Source organism: Aethalodelphis obliquidens, unplaced genomic scaffold, assembly GCF_003676395.1.
Source record: "Aethalodelphis obliquidens isolate GAN/ISIS:26980383/991018 unplaced genomic scaffold, ASM367639v1 scaffold27, whole genome shotgun sequence".
Classification (NCBI taxonomy): domain Eukaryota; kingdom Metazoa; phylum Chordata; class Mammalia; order Artiodactyla; family Delphinidae; genus Aethalodelphis; species Aethalodelphis obliquidens.
The window spans coordinates 15,268,244-15,287,027 of record NW_020837971.1 but is presented as its reverse complement, the minus strand read 5'-3'; the positions used below and the strand labels follow the sequence as shown (position 1 = coordinate 15,287,027).

Genomic DNA, 18,784 nt, shown 5'->3' with positions numbered 1-18,784 from the left:
TGTGTGTGTGTGTGTGTGTGTGTGTGTGTGTGTGTGTGTGTGTGTGTAGGGGTTGGGGGATGAGAAGAAGTGAAGGAAGTTTCAGGAGTTTCTCATTGTGCTAAGTAAGCATTTTATGCTACCTGGGGCTGGTTCAAGGAGAGACTGCTCACAGCCAGAGCAGGCTGGGGCAGTGGCTCCTTCCGGCTCAGGGCCACCTGGTGCCCAGTGCTGAGGGCATCGCTACTGGCATCCTTGCCCCCCTTCGTGACTCCCCCACCTGCACCGCTGGGCAGCTGCTCCGGGTCTAACCACTGGATGTCCCAGAGGCTTCTCCAATATAACCTGCTCAAATCTGGTCCCTCCTCCCCTGCCATAGCCTGCATCACTTAATCAAACTACTGCTGACTGGGGACATGACCACCTAACTCAGGGGCCCGAAGCAGAGAGGACTCACTTTCTGGAGTCCTCATCTCCCATCCCCCTCCATCACAGTGGCCCCAAGCGTGACTGAAATAGCTCCCGAGCAGAGTCCTTCTTTCTCTGCTCCCGGCCCCTTCCGTAAGGCAGCCCTTGATCATCGCTCACTTGAGCGCTTGAACCAGCCTCTGGTCTTAGTCCCCTCAGTCCCTCTCCCACAGTTCTGCCAGAGAAAAGAATTCCTCAAACACTGGATCATGTAACTGATGATAACATCGGAGACTGCTGGCTCCTGTCGCCTACTGAGGTAGATCCAAGTTCCTTTCCGTGACGTACCAGGCAATTTGCTGCTCATCTCTCCACGCCCTCTTCCCAGATCTGCCTGTCGCCACACTCCAGGCTCACTGGACCCAGCCCCAGGCTGAGTCCTTCCTCCTGCAGCCTGGAACCTCTGCCCCTCCCACTTTCAACCTTCAGGACTGAATTCAGCGGTCACCTCTTCAGGACCACTCCCTGTGTTTCCTGAGCATCTTGTTCCTCCCTGAGGTCAGGCACTGTCCTGTCACGTTAGACACATCTCTGCACGTCTGTTGCTCCACAAAATGAGGAGCTTCTGCTCAGCAGGTGTCACCCTAATCTGTCTTTATGACTCCAGCACTTAGATCTGTGCCTGAACTGCAGGAAACATTTGTTGAATGAGAAAAGTAATGACTATAGTAATATAATGTCATTGCTTCCTCGACAATACCAAAAAAAAAAAAAAAAAAAGAAATGAAAAAAACTACATATGTAAAAATCACATCAAATTTACCTTAACCATGTTACTTGCAAAACTAATTACAGGAAAAGGAAACCTAGTTATTTATCTATTCTAAAATTTCTTTAATGAAAGTGATTTTATAAAATGATTCAGGCTGAAGGGAATCCGTCAACTTCACAATTGTGTTCCTTAAAAATTTTAACAATAATAAAAACACATCTTTGTTTCCAAATCACTTTCACTGCTATTAACACATCTGAACCTAACAAAAACCCACAGAAGCTACAGCATTTCCAAATCTAGCTTTTCTCCTTTTTGGGAGACTCACAGAGAGCAAAAAAGAACCATCTTTTTTCTTTTCTCTCTTTTTTTTTTCTTGCCTTAGTTAAAATGCTATCCTCTTTAATCTATCCAATGACTTTGCAAAGTTGTGTTTCGGGTCTTGCTGGAAGCCAGGCCAGGCCCCTTCTGTGTGTGGGAACACTCACGTAATTGGCGTGCAGTACAGTGAAGAACTCGGGGTTGGTGATGAACTTGACAGCCGGGGACTGTAGCAGCAAGGTGATTTTTTGTGAGTTCACTGGAGAAAGTGACCCATCTCTCCTCAGATCTGGAAAAAGTGAAGCAAAGCAATGAAAGGCACTGGGAAAAGATCGTTTCAAATAGAGGACTTCTCTCTTGTGGCACCAGCAGCCCACAAGGTTCACCTGCACAGCTGGAGAGGACTGTTGTTTTGAATAGAGTTCTGACCAGCTGTCGCAGTGATAGGGCCACGTGTTCTATCACTCGGTGTCTGTCAGTTAAGAATCATTATTTCCTAGGAGTGTTCCTGTACAACGTCAGTTAGGATCAAGTCCTTGAATACCTCATCCCTTTTATCCCAATGACTTTTTTCTTACTTTCTTTATAAGTTGCTCACCATAGCTATGAGAATTTGTTTGCAGAAAGGACCACAATTCTTCCCCCCCCCCACATCCCCGTTGGTATGGAACTCTGCAACCCTGTTGAATCGAGCTGGCCTTGTGCCTTGCTTTACCCAACAGAATTTGCCAGAGGTTCTGAGCGGCCTGTGGGTCCCCACTTTCTCTCCCTCAACACGAGAACAGTCTGTGCAAGATGAAAAGCCATGGGGAGTGGGGACAAGCCGCCCCGGCTGAGGCCACATCAGGCCAGCCAGCTTGCAGTCAATTCCACAGCTGACCAAGGATGCAGGTGTGAGCCCAGTGGCCTGAGGAACCACCCGGCAGGGCTCAGCTCAAGTTGCCCACCTGCAGGATTGAGGGCTAAATGCATGGCTGTGAACTTAAGCTTTCGATGGCTTGTTATATGGCAAATGCCACCGGATCCAATACCAAACCCAGAAAGAAATTTTCTTTTCCTTTTTCCTCATGTTTCTAATTACTCCATCACTTTACTACATCTCTCTCAGAGATTAATAGAAATTAATAATAGAAATACATAAACTAGTCACTTTAGTATATCTGATAAAATGAATAGAATGGAGGCAATTAAAATAGTTGGTGGAACTGTGTACATACATATTTAAAAGAGGGCGTGAAAACGTCCACTCTTCTGCTTTTGCAGAGAGAGCTGAGACCTGGCAGTACAGGAAGCACATGGCTGTTTGCTCCGAATGTTCTAGAGCCGTCAATCTGCCATCATTTACCCAGTTCAAAAAGAAACTGGATTATTAGGATGTTACAGTAATAATCTTACGCTATTACAGGTATAAAAAGCAGAAGCCAATCTCTTCAGAGAAAACAATCTTATGGCTACCAAAGGGGAAAGGAAGGGAGGGGATAAATTAGGAATTTGGGGATTAACAGATACACACTACTATATATAAAGTAGATAACCAACAAGGACCTACTGTATAGCACAGAGAACTATATACAATATCTTGTAATAGCCTATAATGAAAAAGAGTCTGAAAAAGTGTATGTATAACCGAATCCGTTTGCTGTACACCTGAAACTAACACAACATTGTAAATCAACTCTACTCCAATTAAAAAAAAGAAGAAGTCAATCTCTTAACGCCTTTTGAATATTCTCGCCTGAGTTCCACTCAGTCAGATTCAAAGAAATGAACACCAGACCCCCCTAGTGGATGCTGATGGTATTTGCTAAAAAATGCTCCCAGGCGGCCATGTATAATCGTAAGCCTGCCGGTTCTCTTTACTCCCAGGTTCCTCCCTCAGGGGGGATTGTATTTTACTCTTTAAAAAAATTTTTTTTTTTTTTTTACTATTTCTTATTTTTTTAAAAAACATCTTTATTGGAGCATAATAGCTTCACAATGTTGTGCTCGTTTCTGCTGAGTATTTTATTCTAAATGCAAACAAGTCTTCCTATTGTTGTCATGTGGCTCCTTGGAAGCAGACCATGAATTCTTATCGTATGTTTTATTTATAAGTGGAAAACACCTTAGGACACCAACAAATAAATTGACTTAATAAGAAATGATTAAGCCACCGAAACCAAAAATTGCCTTGACGCATAGGTGCAAGGTCTCTTCACCGTGAATCCACTTTCCCTTTACGTTCCTGGTGGGAAACTTCTGTCTGTTTTACCCTGCTGGTGCCAAGCCCCTTTCTCCCGCTGGCCCTCGCCCACGCCCCGCTTTCCTTACCCCATCCGCATCCCAGGAGCCTGGGCCCATCCTGCATACCTATGCTCGACTGAGAAGTTTCAGCCTCTGAATCACTCCCGCCACCTCCTCCGTTGCCTCCTGCTGGGACCTGCTCACAACTTTGGCTGCCAGAGTCTTCTTCAGGCCTCTCTGTAGCAATGGTTCGCTGAATATTTTGGTACCTTTGTGTCAGAAAGTGCAAAGACAGGAGTTAACTTTGGTTTGATGGCTTGTGGAGGGGCTGATGCCCTGAATCAGATAAGTGGGGAAATCAGTAAAGGATTGTCCTGGAGGTCAAAAAAGTCAGGAAAGAAATGCTCAAAATCCCCACAAGATACCCAAGACAATTAACACTCCAAGTATCTCTCGATGATTTGATTTCTTTTTGTTTTGTAAGCTGTGATGAGTTTCAAGTATGGTGACTTCAAAAAAAATCACCCTGCATTAAATGAAATTAGGCTAAATCTAAAATAATGGTATGGGAAGGAACTTAAAATATTACAACTAAGATATCAAAGCACCTCTCCCTGATGGTGATAAGTCTACAAACTAAAAAGTTCTACTCACTTGTTTTTATTTAACAGGTAACTGACAGGACTGGCAAGGGGTGTGCAAAGGTTACACGCTAAAAACACACTGGCAGACAAATAAATGCTTTCTGCTTCTTTGAAGGCTCCTTTGACTTTTCTTTCCAAGTTGGGGAATCAGTCAGTCAGTTGGCCAGTCAGTTGCCTAACCAGGTGCTTACTAAATATTTACTGACTTTTCCAGTGTGTCTGGCTCTGCGCTGGACTTCCAGACCAAAGAGAAGACTGGAATGCGATCTCGCCCTCTGAACCCTCACGGTCAGGAGGGTTCAGAACAAAGAGGGGAAATGCACATAAACCGTGACTCTAGTGAGGTGAACAAGCTGCCCTAGGTGTGTAAGAGGTGTGGACACAGACGAGGAAACACCCAAGGCACATGCGTCCTGAAGTCAGAGTATGAGGTGTCGGGGAGCTTGTAGGGAAGGTACACGGAGGAAATGACATGTGCAAAAGGCTTCAGCTGGGAGAACTCCGAGAAGGTTGGTGGTGGCGTCAGGATGTGTGGGCCTTGGGCAGTGCCAGGGAACCAGCAGGGGTGGCAGGGAACGCCGAGCAGGTGCCCAGCAGCAGCTGGAATGTTTTTCTCTAGGCCCAGGTCCTCCAACTTGAGCTGCATCAGGATCACCTACGGGGCCTGTGAAAACACAGGCTCCATCCCCAGTGTCTCTCTGATTCAGCAGGTCCAGGGATGGGGTGGGGGAGGCAAGAATGTGCATTTCTGACTAGTTCCCAGGTGATGCAGTTTCTGCTGCTGGTCCGGGGACCAACTCTGAGAACCGTCACTGCAGGGGCTGAGCAGCTGCTGGAAGACAGAGGCAGGTCCAGTTCTACAAGGACCCCCACCTGTGTGGAGGGCGCGGGAGGAGAAGACCCTGGAGTCGGGGAGAGCAGCTGAGAACGACTGCATCGCTCCAGGCTGGAGATGCAGAAGCCTGGAACCAGGTAGGGGTGGTGGAAAAAGCTGGTGTCTAAGGATGCTGCTGGGGGCGGGGGACACCCACATTCTGTAGGGATACTAAGATCACCTATATCTGCCCACAAAACACTCACAGAAATTTCCTAAACCTCCCTGCCTAATTCACACTGTGTTTTGTAGGCAGGTGTCCAGCTGTCTTGTTCCTTTTTGCTCTGCTCTGCGTCCTTCACTCTTTGTAGCCCCTCTTCCTCCTAGCTAAATGACCTTGACTTTGCCTGCTGTCTCTCGGCCCCACCAGGGCACAGGACAGGAATTCCGCTTCCCTTTTCTTCTCGGCACAGCAGGAATGAGGGAAGCGGTCAGACTGACGAGATCTTTAGTGGCAGAGTTTGTAATAACTTTACATGTAGACTCAACAGAATTTGGGACCTGACTGGGTATGGAGGTTGGAGAAGACAGAGGAGACAACTGTGAAGTTTGAGGCGCCCACTTAGAGCCGGTGGGTGGAGATGCCGGTACTGATGAAGCCCATGTAGGATGGGCAGGTTGGTGGGAAGATTTTAGTGTGGATTTGGACATGTTGACCTGGAGGTCCTTGAGGTCATACAAGTGACAATAGCCAGGGGAGCATTGCTGTATGGGTCTTGCGCTCAGAGAAGTGAAGTGGGAGTGGAGGAAGAGGCGTGAAGAGGAGGGAGCCTCCAGGGAGCAGCGAGTAGCCAGGTCGCCATGTGCAATCCAAGGTGGGGGCATGGGGAACGTATTATTACACAGACAAGGTCTTCCATGGCAGGGATTCTGAAGACTAGTGACCTCTCCTTGACCTTTAGAGAGGAGTTTTGGGGACCTCCCTGGCGGTCCAGTGGTTAGGACTCCACGCTTCCACTTCAGGGGGCACAGGTTCGATCCCTGGTCGGGGAACTAAGATCCTACATGCCACCCGGCCAAAAAAAAAATAATAATAAATAAAGAGGAGTTTTGTTCTCAAGTGTGGTCTCCAGACCACTTGCCAGAGAATCAACTGGGTGATTATTATAATTACAGAAATTGGGGCAAAATTGAAATCTGCATTTCTAACAAGTTCTTCAGGTGGTATTATCTACATCTAGGTTTGAGGCTCTCTGGTGCGGGGCTTTCTTTAAGTTTTATTTTATCTAAAGAGACTCAGCCACTCGCTCCTGCCACCTGGCGGAAGACGGCTCTGCCTGCAGCACTTACTGGGAGGCATTCCTGAGAAGGCCTCTTATGAGAAAATGCGGGAGGGGTAGGAATGAGCAAGGAATCGGAGAGAGAAACACTTGCTTTTATTTACCCCTCCACACGCCTGTGGCAGGGAGGCTGTGGGGAAGGTGCAGGCTGTCTGTCTGTGATGTTCTTTTTGCTGGAACTCAAGTAATGCAGCCACACGTGGGGTACTCCGTGGGCCGGTGAGAAGCTGCCTAAGCTTGTGACCTTGACCTGGGAGAGGAAGGGGGACTGCCAAAGACCAAGGAAGCTGCTGTTGGAGGAGCTCCTAAGTGGCTCAAGGCAGGCTGCATTTTCCAAAAGCGGCTCAACGATATTTTCAGTCCACAGCTTCTTCCAGAACCTGACTACTCTCCTACTAAGAGGCAGAATCAATGTCCCCTCCCCTTGAACCTGGGAAGGTCCTGTGGCTACCTGGACTAACAGACAATAATGAAAGCGACAGCTTGTGATGGAACACAGAGGCCATGCTGTGAGGAAGCCCAGGCGACGTGGAAAGTCCACCTGGAAGTGCTCTGGTTGACAATCACAGCTGAGATCCCAGCCGACAGCTGGCATCAGCCTCCAGATACGCGAGCCTCCAGCCCAGCCACCCTCTGACTGCAACCATGAGGTACCCAGAGAAGGGCCTCACTGAACCCAGTCAACCATGAGAACCATGAGAGAGGATGATACTCATGAGGATAATGGTGATAATAGTCAGTTATTGTTGTTTTAAGTCACCAAGTCTGGGGTGCTTTGTTACTCAGCAACAGATGCCTGGAAAGGGCTTAGACAAACCTCACATTGTAGCCTCTCTTTTACTTCCCAAATTGCAGTGATCACTGAAGAGAATTTTAACGAGGAAATATTTTATTTTTATTATAATTTTATTCGATGGAAATGTCAGCAATTTCACAAACTGCTTCGCATGTCCTCAGTTGCACCTGGTTTATCTCACGCCTTACTAAGTCAACAGCCTCAAATCCCAGGTGCCAGACCCAACCCCTGGCCTTTGCTGAAGTCAGGACAGTCTTGGGGAAGCAGGACACACAGCAGTTGGTGGAGGATCACCCAGCAAGGGCAGGGCTGCAGCCTCAGAGGCTCTCTTTGTTCTAAAGATGAGAGAGGGGGTCAGAGAGTTGGTTCTCTTCTATTTCATCAAAAATTATCCTTCAGGGGCTTCCCTGGTGGCGCAGTGGTTGAGAATCCGCCTGCCAATGCAGGGGACGTGGGTTCGAGCCCTGGTCCGGGAAGATCCCACATGCCGCGCAGCAACTAGGCCCGTGAGCCACAACTACTGAACCTGTGCGTCTGGAGCCTGTGCTCCGCAACAAGAGAGGCCGCGACAGTGAAAAGCCCGCGCACCGCGATGAAGAGCGGCCCCCGCTCGCCACAACTGGAGAAAGCCCTCACACAGAAACGAAGACCCAACACAGCCATAAATACATAAATAAATAAAATTTAAAAAATATATATATCCTTCAATGTCCCCCCTCACACTTTATTTTTTTGCAGAAAAAGGTTAAATATTTATATTATATAGGGTTTATGGAAATGGGTAAGGAAGGCAGCTGGAATGTCTAATTTGCAAAGGGACACACAGAGGAACACACACAAAACCGAACCGGAAATAAAGAAACCTTCCAAAACCAAACCGAACTGAACCAAACCAAACCGAAACCAAACGAACAAAGCCCGTAGGAGCAGACGATTCTCACGGGAGGAGCTAAAATTGGGAAAAGAAAAGCTCATGGAAACAGAGTTGACCTTCCCTCCAAGAAGTGAAATGTAAGAAGCACCAGAAAACACGAGGAGAATCACTTAAGTCAGCAAAAACCCACCAAAAGATGAGATGGAAGGCAAGGTATTGCTGCTAGCAAAGTAAACCCGTAGAAACACACTTTAGAAAACCTTCAAGCATTGATATCAAATACCAAAACCACGCAGATCTCTCTTGGCCTGCTCTTTTGGGAATATAACCCTGAAGAAACACTCTAAGACAATCTTAATATTTTACATACACTTGGGCCTTATCCAAAATAGTGATTAAAAGCAATAAGTGAAACATCCAACAATATGTCAGATTAACTAAATCACATCTGTTCATTGGAATACCATCGTTTAAGTGATCATCTTAAGACTATGTAGCAATATGAAAATGCTTATAAGGTAGGAAGTGAAAAATGAATATAAAGCTATATTATCATTAGAGCTGTATAAGGACTGTGCATATGAAATTTGAAGATAGTTAATTTTTTTAAGAAAGCTAATCCTTCGGGCAGTAGGATTATAAGCCTTTTTTTTTGCTTATTTAAAACTTGCATTTCTCAATAGTATAATAATTTTATCCAAATAAGTAAAACATCAAACTTGAGTTGATGATTTAAAATGAGATTATGTATTTATATTTTCGGTTTCCTCAATAAATATTTGCGAAGAAGGTAGAGTTAGTTCGTTCAGGATATTTTGAACGTGTAGGAATGAACTCGGGAAATGGTCTTGTACTGAGTCCTGGTAAACTCTGGCCCCATCCAGGCACCGGGACGAGGGACACAGAAGAATGAGAAAGAAGGGAAGGACAGCTACCAGTGGCAGGCATGATGGGCCATCAGTCATGGGGCTGCAGAGGAGGTGGCCACTGGCTCTGTGCGGAGAGCTCTGGGGAGGTTCCAGGGACCATGTGACATTCGGGTTAGGCTTTTGCAGGATGGAGATGAGTGCCAGGTGGAAGGCACGCAATGAGGGACTTTCCTGCAGTGGAAGCATGTGGCAAAGCCACAAAGGCCACTTAGGGGGTGGCCGAGGGAGTGTGGTCACCGCACACTGCGTTGTCCACTCCGCACTTTGCAGTGTGCATCTCCTTGCACAAACATTTGTCTTTCACAATCACCCTGTCAGGAGTCAAGAGAAACTCCTTCTTGCAACACTGAGAAATATTTCCATCTTGCTGTGAGAAGGTGATGAGTGTAAATTTCTCCTGCTAACCAAACACATGCCCCCCTGTGTGTGATCACATCTGCGATGGATAAAGGACTGACAGTATACCTTCTGTGGCTGCCATTATCAGGCCAAATCACTGGAAAACTTTAAATGCTTGAAAGCAATAGGTTAAAATAAGCATTGAAGAGCCTGAATACTTATCTGAAGGTTATCTGACCTTCCCTAGGTAGGATTTTTCACAAGAAATAAGCACTTTCTCAAATCACTCAGTTCCTTTTCTTTTTATCTGTCCACATGGATGCAGCAAATACAACCTGCTATTCAGCAAAGTCTGGTCTCTCTCAGCATGTTCAGCTCCACTGGAGGGCACAGGGGTTTACACATCAAAGCCTGTACACTTCGCTAGAGGCCTGGTTCAGGATGGATTTGGCCATGGCTCACGGGCCCAGCCGCTCCGCGGCACGTGGGATCTTCCCGGACCAGGGCACGAACCCGTGTCCCCTGCATCGGCAGGCGGACCCTCAACCACTGCGCCACCAGGGAAGCCCTGGCCTCATTTTTATATTATACAACCTGAACATCGTGAACGAACTTCCAAGGATTTTTATGTCACAGGTCAAGGTGTTTACTTCTGCTTCTGGTTTACTGTTTTGTTTTAGTGTTCAAACTACACCTCTTGTAGACATAGACTGATGCTGCTCTCCGTGTTTCTTAGTCTGGTAAATTATTTCAGCTTATCTGTCTGGCAAGACAGACCCTGAGGCTATTTCTGCCTATGGCATCTGAACACAGTCTCTATGTAAAATGAGCTTGCTGTGTCCTTTGCATTTTTAGTTGTAGGAGTCTTGTTGCAATCACCATGAAAGGACACTCCCAAGGATTTTGGTGCATTTATATTTAGTATGTTCTTCCTCGTAATATGCTTTCTTTCTGTGGGAATGACTAGAGAAGTACACTGCCAATAAAAACCGGTTATGGTTCTTATTAATGACCGAAAACACTCAGATACTGATGGGGAGAAATGGAAAGCAAATGTCTTCCAAATGCTCAAGCAATAGAAGAACCCCTGGTGATTTTCACCTAAAGCATCCTTCTCTCTCTACAACAGTAAGCAGAAGTTCAACGTTTTGTTTCTGTGCAATTTTAATAGGACTGAATTGTCTACTTTTTTTTTTTTCTGGAGGCTACAGTTAACTTTCAAAAGATATTTGTTATCAATAGCTGTGTCCCCCAAACCCAGTTAGTTATTCTTTTTAGTCCCTCTCCACCTTTTTCCTTTATTTTACACTAGCAAGACGTCATGTGGATACAAAGGAAGTTGGGCCTGCAGTCTGCATTCCTGGCTACTAAAAGTATCCAAAAGCCACTGCCCTGGTCTTAAAGAAGCAAGATATTGGGTATGATGCTCATACTAGCTTATGGCATGGGAGAGGTGCTGTTTAGGGTTTCATTTGCATGTTGAAAACAAAATGACATCTTTACATACTTACTAAAAACTAGTAAGGGGTCTAGTTTTTAGACAAAACAATTCTCAAAAAGTATCTTTAAATGTTTCTCTTTCTATGATGAAAGCTTTTTAAGAATGTATATTTCTGAGTATATAGCAATTATGGGACCAGGGTAGGCATAAATATAGAGATATATGAGGCAGCTTTTTCTCCAGGCAGCTTTTAGTATTCTGTTGAACCTATCCTTGGAATGTTTTCAAACTGTTTGGGTTCTGGACCTGTTTGAGAATCTTGTGACAGATATGTATGAGTCTGGTAGATAAACGTGCATCCGTGTATAATTTTGCATATAGTTTCTGGACGGTTCCTGGAACACTGCCACCCTCAGTGAATACCTGGGTGGGGGGTGGTCCATGGGCCCTTGGCCAAGAACACCTGTGTTCGAGCCTGGGCCGTCAAGAGGATTCCCCGTCTTTAAATGACACTTAGGCTTAGCTTGTCTCCTCACCAAATTTTAAATCTAGCTTTCCAGGTACTAACTATGGATGGGTTGATTACTTTGCGGTTTCCTCACACTATCTGAGCAGGAAAGTATAAAAGGGGGTTTCTTTAGCTGCCCTCCTCCTTTCACTGCTTTACAGGGGCTCACCGCACGCTGATCACCCACCGCCTGTTGAGTTGCTCCATCTGCTGGATGGACCCGGATCTCCGCATCCCGTCGGGGGTGGCTGCCGATGTGGGACGCTGCCAGGTGGTCGTGCGGTTCACGTGGTCCACATAAAAGACCCGCCCGTGGCTGTCAATGCGAGCTTCCCAGTCTAGCGCGTGACGAAAAGGCAAAAAGAAAATCAAGGACAAACTACGGATCCATGTGAAACAGACACCACTTCCAGGTCTTTTGCAGTTAGAACTCACCACGGGTGACTTGCTGAAGACCAAGCACTGCCCAGAGCACCTGGGTGACCTCTGAGGCATTGGCATGGAGTTGGCATTCCAGGAAAGAGCCCATGGGACTCAGATGCTCTGCTGGGCCATTTTAAACAGTAACTGGGGATACTCAAGTATGACCTGTGTTAAAATTCTAACAATTTCTGAAGAGAAAATGGAATGTTTATTTCCTCCTTTAAAAAATTCCATCTTGTCAATTTTCTTGGCTACTCAAATGACAGCTGGAAGACTGGAAATGTCCTCCGGTGAGAGCTGACACTCTGATGCTGGAAGAATCCTTTCTTTGCTAAATCTGATGGAGGATGGCTGCTCAGAAGGGAATAATGGCCCTCATATTAAAACCAGGTTGGACTACAGTTCTCAAATGCACTGTATGTACGTGCAGCTTCTTATAACCTCTATCTACTACTTAGCAGCCTTAGTTGATTGCCATTCCTCTTGAGAGAAAGAATGGACACATTCAATCCTTAGAGTTGTGAATTCACAGTGTGTGTTCAACCCACCTGTGGCTGCCAAATATCTCTCGACCAAAACAAAGCCAATCACGACTATTAACTGGCTTTGGAGTATCTCCTTGTTGATAAATAACTATCCCAAACGGTAGAGGGAGCCCAAGATAAAGCTAAATTCCTTTCCTTCTCAAATTTAAGCACAGCAACAAACTAAAAGGTGGAAGCATAGATGATACAGTCCATGATAAATGTAGGAGCTGGGCTGGGGTGATAGGATGAAAAAGTGCTCAAAACTGAGAGAGCTGGAAGTCATACGTACACACCTGAGCTAAAAAAAGATGAGCAATGTCTGCTGTACAGAGATGCGCAAAGCTTTTAGGTTCCACGTGTAAAACTGTGGTGGAAATAACAGCTTCGTGATAAAGTTATGCTGAAAACTACGTTAGACTAAAGAAGAAAAAGCAAAAATGACTGCAAATGAGGAAAACCATTCAGGCTTTTAAGTGAGAAAAGCCATAGCTTTTGGGAGTAGGTCAGATGTTTAACAATTCTATTGAAAAAGTATCATTCAGGTAATGACATAGCAACTCCCAATTGTTTTTAAAATGAAAACCTCAATATATTTGGTATAGTTATGGTTTGATATGTGTGCGGTTCAAGCTGTTTGAGAACACGATGGCTTATGTCTGACATTTACCTGAGGGATTGCCAAATAATGCCCAAGGAAAACTAAAACTACCAGAAAACACCAAATTCAACTTATAAGACAAATTGAAGAAAAAAAAATGTGGTCAGATTGTAGAAATATATTCTAGAAGGTTGTGATTAAAATTGACTACTAGATGATCCAGTTGTCAACTGTTTGTTGTAAATGTCAATTAGCTCATTGATGAAATTGTATATTTGTGTAACTACTAGGTAATTAATCTCGAGCCAAACATTAAAAAATTTCAGTGATTTCCAAACTAGCAGCAACTGGGTTTTTTTTTTTCTTGAACCCAACATGACTGTCATCCAACAAAGAATGAGCGTTAATCTTCGAAGAGTATCGTGTTACTCAATTCAGTTGAACAAACTCCTCCTGGTACTATGAACTAGAGACCATACACATTGCTGACTAACACACATCCCTGCCCTCCAGGTGCCCACAGTAAAGGAAGGATTCCTTCAAAGACAAGCCTCCGGTCTCATAGATTCTCCAAGGAAAATAACTCAAGTATGGTGCAGCGATAATAATAATTTCTATGAGTTTCAACATTTCCAAGCCACTCACGGAAAAGAATGGCAAGCCAGACAGTTAGGCCCTCTTGTCAATACATTAACTACCTGGAAGGCAGAGTGCTAATTAAACTCTTATAAATAATCAGAAAATAATCGCTAAGCGCAATTAGAGATTATAAGTGTGTTTTCTGGGTTGCTTTGTAAGGAATTTGCTTTCACATACTGTATAAACAGTATCGCATAAAGAAAACAGGTTCCGAATGGAACTTCAGTCCTCAGCATGTCCGATGCACTTGGCCCTGTGATGCCAAAACAGACTCCTGAAGATGATACCTTTACGGATGACCTTGGGACTGTTAGAGTCATTCATGTGTGTCCATTCGTCTGTGGTTGGGGAGCCTTGTCGGATATTAAACTATATATTTTCCATGAAGTCTAAGAACAATGTAGAGCCTAATAATGAATCCTATTTTAATTACTAGACCAAGAAAAGCCTGTAAATTTGTACTTTTACATTAACAAGTGCAATACCATGTTTGTAGTTTAGACCTTTATCTTGAACTTCAGTTGCACCTCACTGTCTTCTCAACACTGATACCTGGATGACATCTCAAATATAACACGATCAAAACCAAGCTTCAGCTCATTCCCACCCAAACCTGCTCTATCTGCAGCCTTCTCTTCCTTTCTCAGTTAAAGGAAGCTCCATCCTTCCAGGTTAAAACTCTTGAGGTCATTCTTGACCCTTCTCTGTATCTCACACACCACATCCAGTCTTTCAGCAAATCTACCCACAAAATATCTGGCCAGGATCTGACCACTTCTCACCCCGTCCTCTGCTCCCCGCCAGCTCAAGCCACCACTGTTTCTCACCTGCAAGAACCTTATTTTGGGTCTCAGGCTTCTATTTTTCCTCCTCACGATTTGATGCCAACACAGAAAACCTTTTAAGTCCTAAGTTAGGCAATGTCACGTCTCTGCTCAAAAACCTACAACGTCCCCCTTTCATCTACAGTAAAAGCCAAAACCCTTAAGTGGTCTACAAGGCCCTAGGGGATCTGGGCCCCCGATAGACGGACCTCTTCCTGCTGCTTCCTCGCTCCCAAATCTGCTCCATCCAGACACACTGACCTTCTTGCTGTTTCTCAAACCCACCAGGCAGGCCGCTCTGTTTGCTCAGAAAGCTCTTCTTCCCCAATACTTGGGTGGATAACCTTCTTAACACTTCTAAGTCTAGCTTCAAATGTTGCCTTGTCAAGTGAAGTGTACCCGACCACCCTATCTAAAATGGCAAACCAGCCACCACCACGTGCTCCAGATTCCCCTTACCCTGCTCTGCTTTTGTTTTCCCACAGCACTTAAGACCATCTAATGTGCTGCACTATTTCTTCATTTATTCTTTTTACTGTTTATTATCTGTCTCTCCCAGCCTAGACTGTAAGCTCCTTGAGGGCAGGGATCTTTGCCTTTTTTGCTCGCATTCAAAAAATACTTATTCAATGAATAACTATCTGATGAAGTCATCCATGTACTATGTGAGATTAAGAAAATTCAGTTGTTAGCTTCACTACCAACTTTTCTAATATTTTTCAGTGTCACATGGACAGAAAATTGAAACCTATCTGGAAGAAATTTGTTTCATTATCAAAAGCAGCTTATATAAAGCAATTCTTTAAAACAGAATATATTATATTCAATTATCTATAATATCTGTATGTATAACTAGTTATTACTCTTGCATGGATTGAGGGTCAATCCAATTCACGTACACACCCACTGATAGGTTTTTCTGTTGTGGGGAAAATGTTCCTTTCTTGGAGAGAACATGCTATAGGTATTTTTCTAAGTAGGAAGTACCTTCAGTGACACTGAAATTTTACTATTCATTTATGGAATATCCATAAATCAAAAAGAAATCAGGGATCAAAAGTTAAAGAACATAATGTTTGTCTTGGTCTCTCCAAACAAATGCGGTATTCCTTTAAGTTATTCTACATATTAAAGACACTGTTTATCACTGATAAATTACAATTGAAAAGAAGAATGGCGTAAATGTAAAATATATCACATTGCCAAGAATAGAGGAATTAAGGAATAAACGTTTCTTCTTTCAAAACTGTAACGGCTTAATGTAAGCACGGGCAAAAGAATGGAAAGAAACACTGATTCTCTGCATCCTGGAAAGATTTTGCATTTGTAAAATTTATCAAATTTTAAAGGTTATCTTTGCTTGAAAAATGAGCCCAAGCCAAAACAGGGATGTTCTAGAATTCACGAACATATCTGATGCTAAGTGAATATTTAATGTCTGGGGTGTCACTTCCTTCTTACAAATGTTACATATAAGGGAATGTTATAAGGGTAAATTACACTGGAATGATATCTAGAGACTATCTAGTCCAAATCTAGCATTTAGCAGATGAGAAAATTAAAGCTTTACTTTACAACTAAGAAAACTGAGTCACTGAGATTGATTTTCCCAAGTTCAAATGACCAGTTAGATAATTATCAATTACACATTACAGTTACCAGGAGAATGTGCTATTGAATTCTATCCCTGAAGATGATATTTTGCCTGGAAACCTCTAAGAACTACAGAAAAAATTTGAGGCTGTCACCTACTGGTGCAAATTAGAGTAAGGAAAATGCAAGTTCATGGGTCCTGATGGGTTGAAATGTTTTATTACGTGGAGATGCTTGAACCATAAAAGGTCCCATGGAGAACAATAGGATTATTCCACCTCGAACTGCAAACTTTTAAATATAATACAGTAAAATTTGCGAATTAAGGGTCATGAACAGTTTGCAAGGCCTAGTCAAGTCTTGTCAAGAAATGCTCTCCATTTCAGAAGTTGAAGGGTGCTGAAAATACTGGGTTTTCTCGTTAAGATCACATCCTGAAACCATACGAGAAAAAACCAACCAACCGAGCAATTTCTATGGTAGGAGCCATATTGGTTTTTGGTCACAGTGTGAGGTATGGAGTGGAGGAAGAGTTTGGATGTTTATATACAAAGTTCATACCGACCTGCTTACACTTGATGGGAAGTTATGAACATAGATTTTCAAAACTAAAGCTTACTTGGTGGAAGAGGCTCATCGATTGTTGGGTAGTGATGATGTTCAGGCCTCAAGGAAGGAAGCTGGCTTACTGGCTGGGAATTATGGAGTATAGGACATTCACCTACGGACAAGATAGTCGAGACATTCAGATTCATTCATTGCCATGGCAACGTCAGCAAAAAAGCACGACTGTAAAACAAACTACTGCAAGAAAAAACCCCAAAGAGCGGGCAATTGGGGAGATTGGGATTGACATATATACGCTAATATGTATAAAATGGATAACTAATGAGAACCTGCTGTATAAAAAAATAAATAAAATTCAAAAAAAAGAAGAGTAGGCAATTGATTTTTTTCTGTGTCAGTTTGCTACATACAGAGTCATTCATGAGCCAGTGAACAGAGGGAACTATATTTTTTAAGAAACTCGAAAAAAACCAGCCAAACACTCCATGGCTGTGATCTGTACCGCAACAGACCAGTAGGTAGGATTGGGCTCTGATGCTGTAACCACCCGGATTTTCTTGAGGGGAAGGTGGCATCAGAAAGGGACACAAAAGAAAATGAGCAGAGCCTGAGTTTAGCCCAGGAAAAGAAACAGGCCTTTTGGAGGGAAGGGCAGCATTTATAAGGTCTCATAAAAGTTCAAGGGGTCTGTGCAAAATGACAGCTCCTTGTTTGGATAGGTTTCATCGGAGGGCTACCCAGAGGCCATCTTTCAGAGATTTTGTGTTTGGAATGAAACTCTTAGCTGGTGCCTTTCTGAGATGGGGTTAAGGAACTAGTGGGCCAGGAAGGTAACTTCTTGTAGTATGGAAGCTAGGGGCTGGGGTACAGAGCCACGGAGCTATGGCATCTTGTGATTGGTCCAGATTATTCTGAGGAAGAATCTGATAAGCCAGGGTGTTCTGGAAGAAGACAAGAGACGAAGGAAGTAGATAAGAGGCGGGAAGACCGAGACAGGAAAACTCGAAACACAGAAGTGGGATAGACGGAAGAAGAAAGACAGACATGGAGAAATTTTAGAAATAAACATATTCACAGAATGCGCACCCTCAGTTATAACAGACACAGCTAACAGTGCTCTCAGGCAGCCTTATGATGAACCGATCAATGTTGTACAATGCAGCTCCTATTTCATGATGTCCTCTGGCCATGTGCTTGGAAGGCCTACAGCACCAGCTGTTTGGGTCACATAATCAGAGACAATTGCCCTTGATCTCTGGGGAGCTAGAAGGGCCCAGGCCACGAGACAGCTCTCAGACTGGTAACCCCCGACTAACACCGCCTTGGATTTCTCACAGTAGCCCCTGTTGGCCAGAGGACAAAGGTCAGGCCTTTTCCTTCCTCTGCCCTCCACGGCTCATGCAAATACCAAGTGTTCCATTATTCCTCGGGCCAAAAAGAGAGAAACTGTGAAAAACAGTGGTTAAGATCTTCGTGGGATCTCAAATTTCAAAAATACTCCCCAGAATGTCCACACATGGAAAGGATGTTTATTTCTTCTCACTCTAGATCCACAGAACGGATTTAAAAACATAAAGAAATTAGCTAGGAAGGAAGTTAGGTGGATTTAATTTAGCCATTTAATTCCTAGAGCTAACTGGAAAACAAAAACAGGGATGTGTTCCGGAACAAAGGGTCCTTTTAAATGTTAAATATGTAACATTATTTCTTGTGCAAACTCTGGTGTGTGACTGAAATTCTTGGGGTCCCTGGAGACTAAGGGCAGTCAAGGAAGGTGCCCTTCCTGCCAGCACATAGCTCCTTGCAAACAGACTCCTGTTTCAAAGCTGGGCTCTGAATTTAGTGGATACCCCACTCATGTTTGTCTTTATATATGTTTAGTGTCAGAAACTAAAAAAACAATGGTACAGTTGTTATGTCACCAGCTGCTGCATTTTTAATTTAGTTTCTTAACCAAAAACCACCACAACAAACTTACCTCATCATAATTAATTCAACCAATCAGGTTAATTACTCCTCCAAGCTAGTGGAAACATAATATTGTTGCTTGCTGGAGTTAATGGAGCTGACCCCACCTGCCTGTGAACCCCAAGCAAACGCAATGATGTGACTGAATGGAGCGCACAGAGGAAGCAAGCAATCCTGTTCTGCCAGCGGCCGCGGCTCCACACCATCCCCTTCGCCTCAAACACAAAGCAAGCGTCAGACCCGCTAGACCTTCTGAG

The 18,784-nt window shown here is 44.1% G+C and overlaps 1 protein-coding gene across 1 annotated transcript in view; it reads right to left on the bottom strand.

Annotated features, from left to right (window-relative positions):
• Positions 1-18,784, bottom strand: part of HECW1 (HECT, C2 and WW domain containing E3 ubiquitin protein ligase 1) — a 260,620-nt gene that overhangs the window by 93,866 nt on the left and 147,970 nt on the right. Inside the window, exons 9-12 of the mRNA XM_027123988.1 lie at positions 16,612-16,713; positions 11,576-11,726; positions 3,830-3,972; positions 1,648-1,769 (exon numbers count right to left, since the gene is read on the bottom strand). Of these exons, the coding sequence (XP_026979789.1) occupies positions 1,648-1,769; positions 3,830-3,972; positions 11,576-11,726; positions 16,612-16,713 (518 nt within the window). The remainder of the gene's footprint in view (positions 1-1,647; positions 1,770-3,829; positions 3,973-11,575; positions 11,727-16,611; positions 16,714-18,784) is intronic.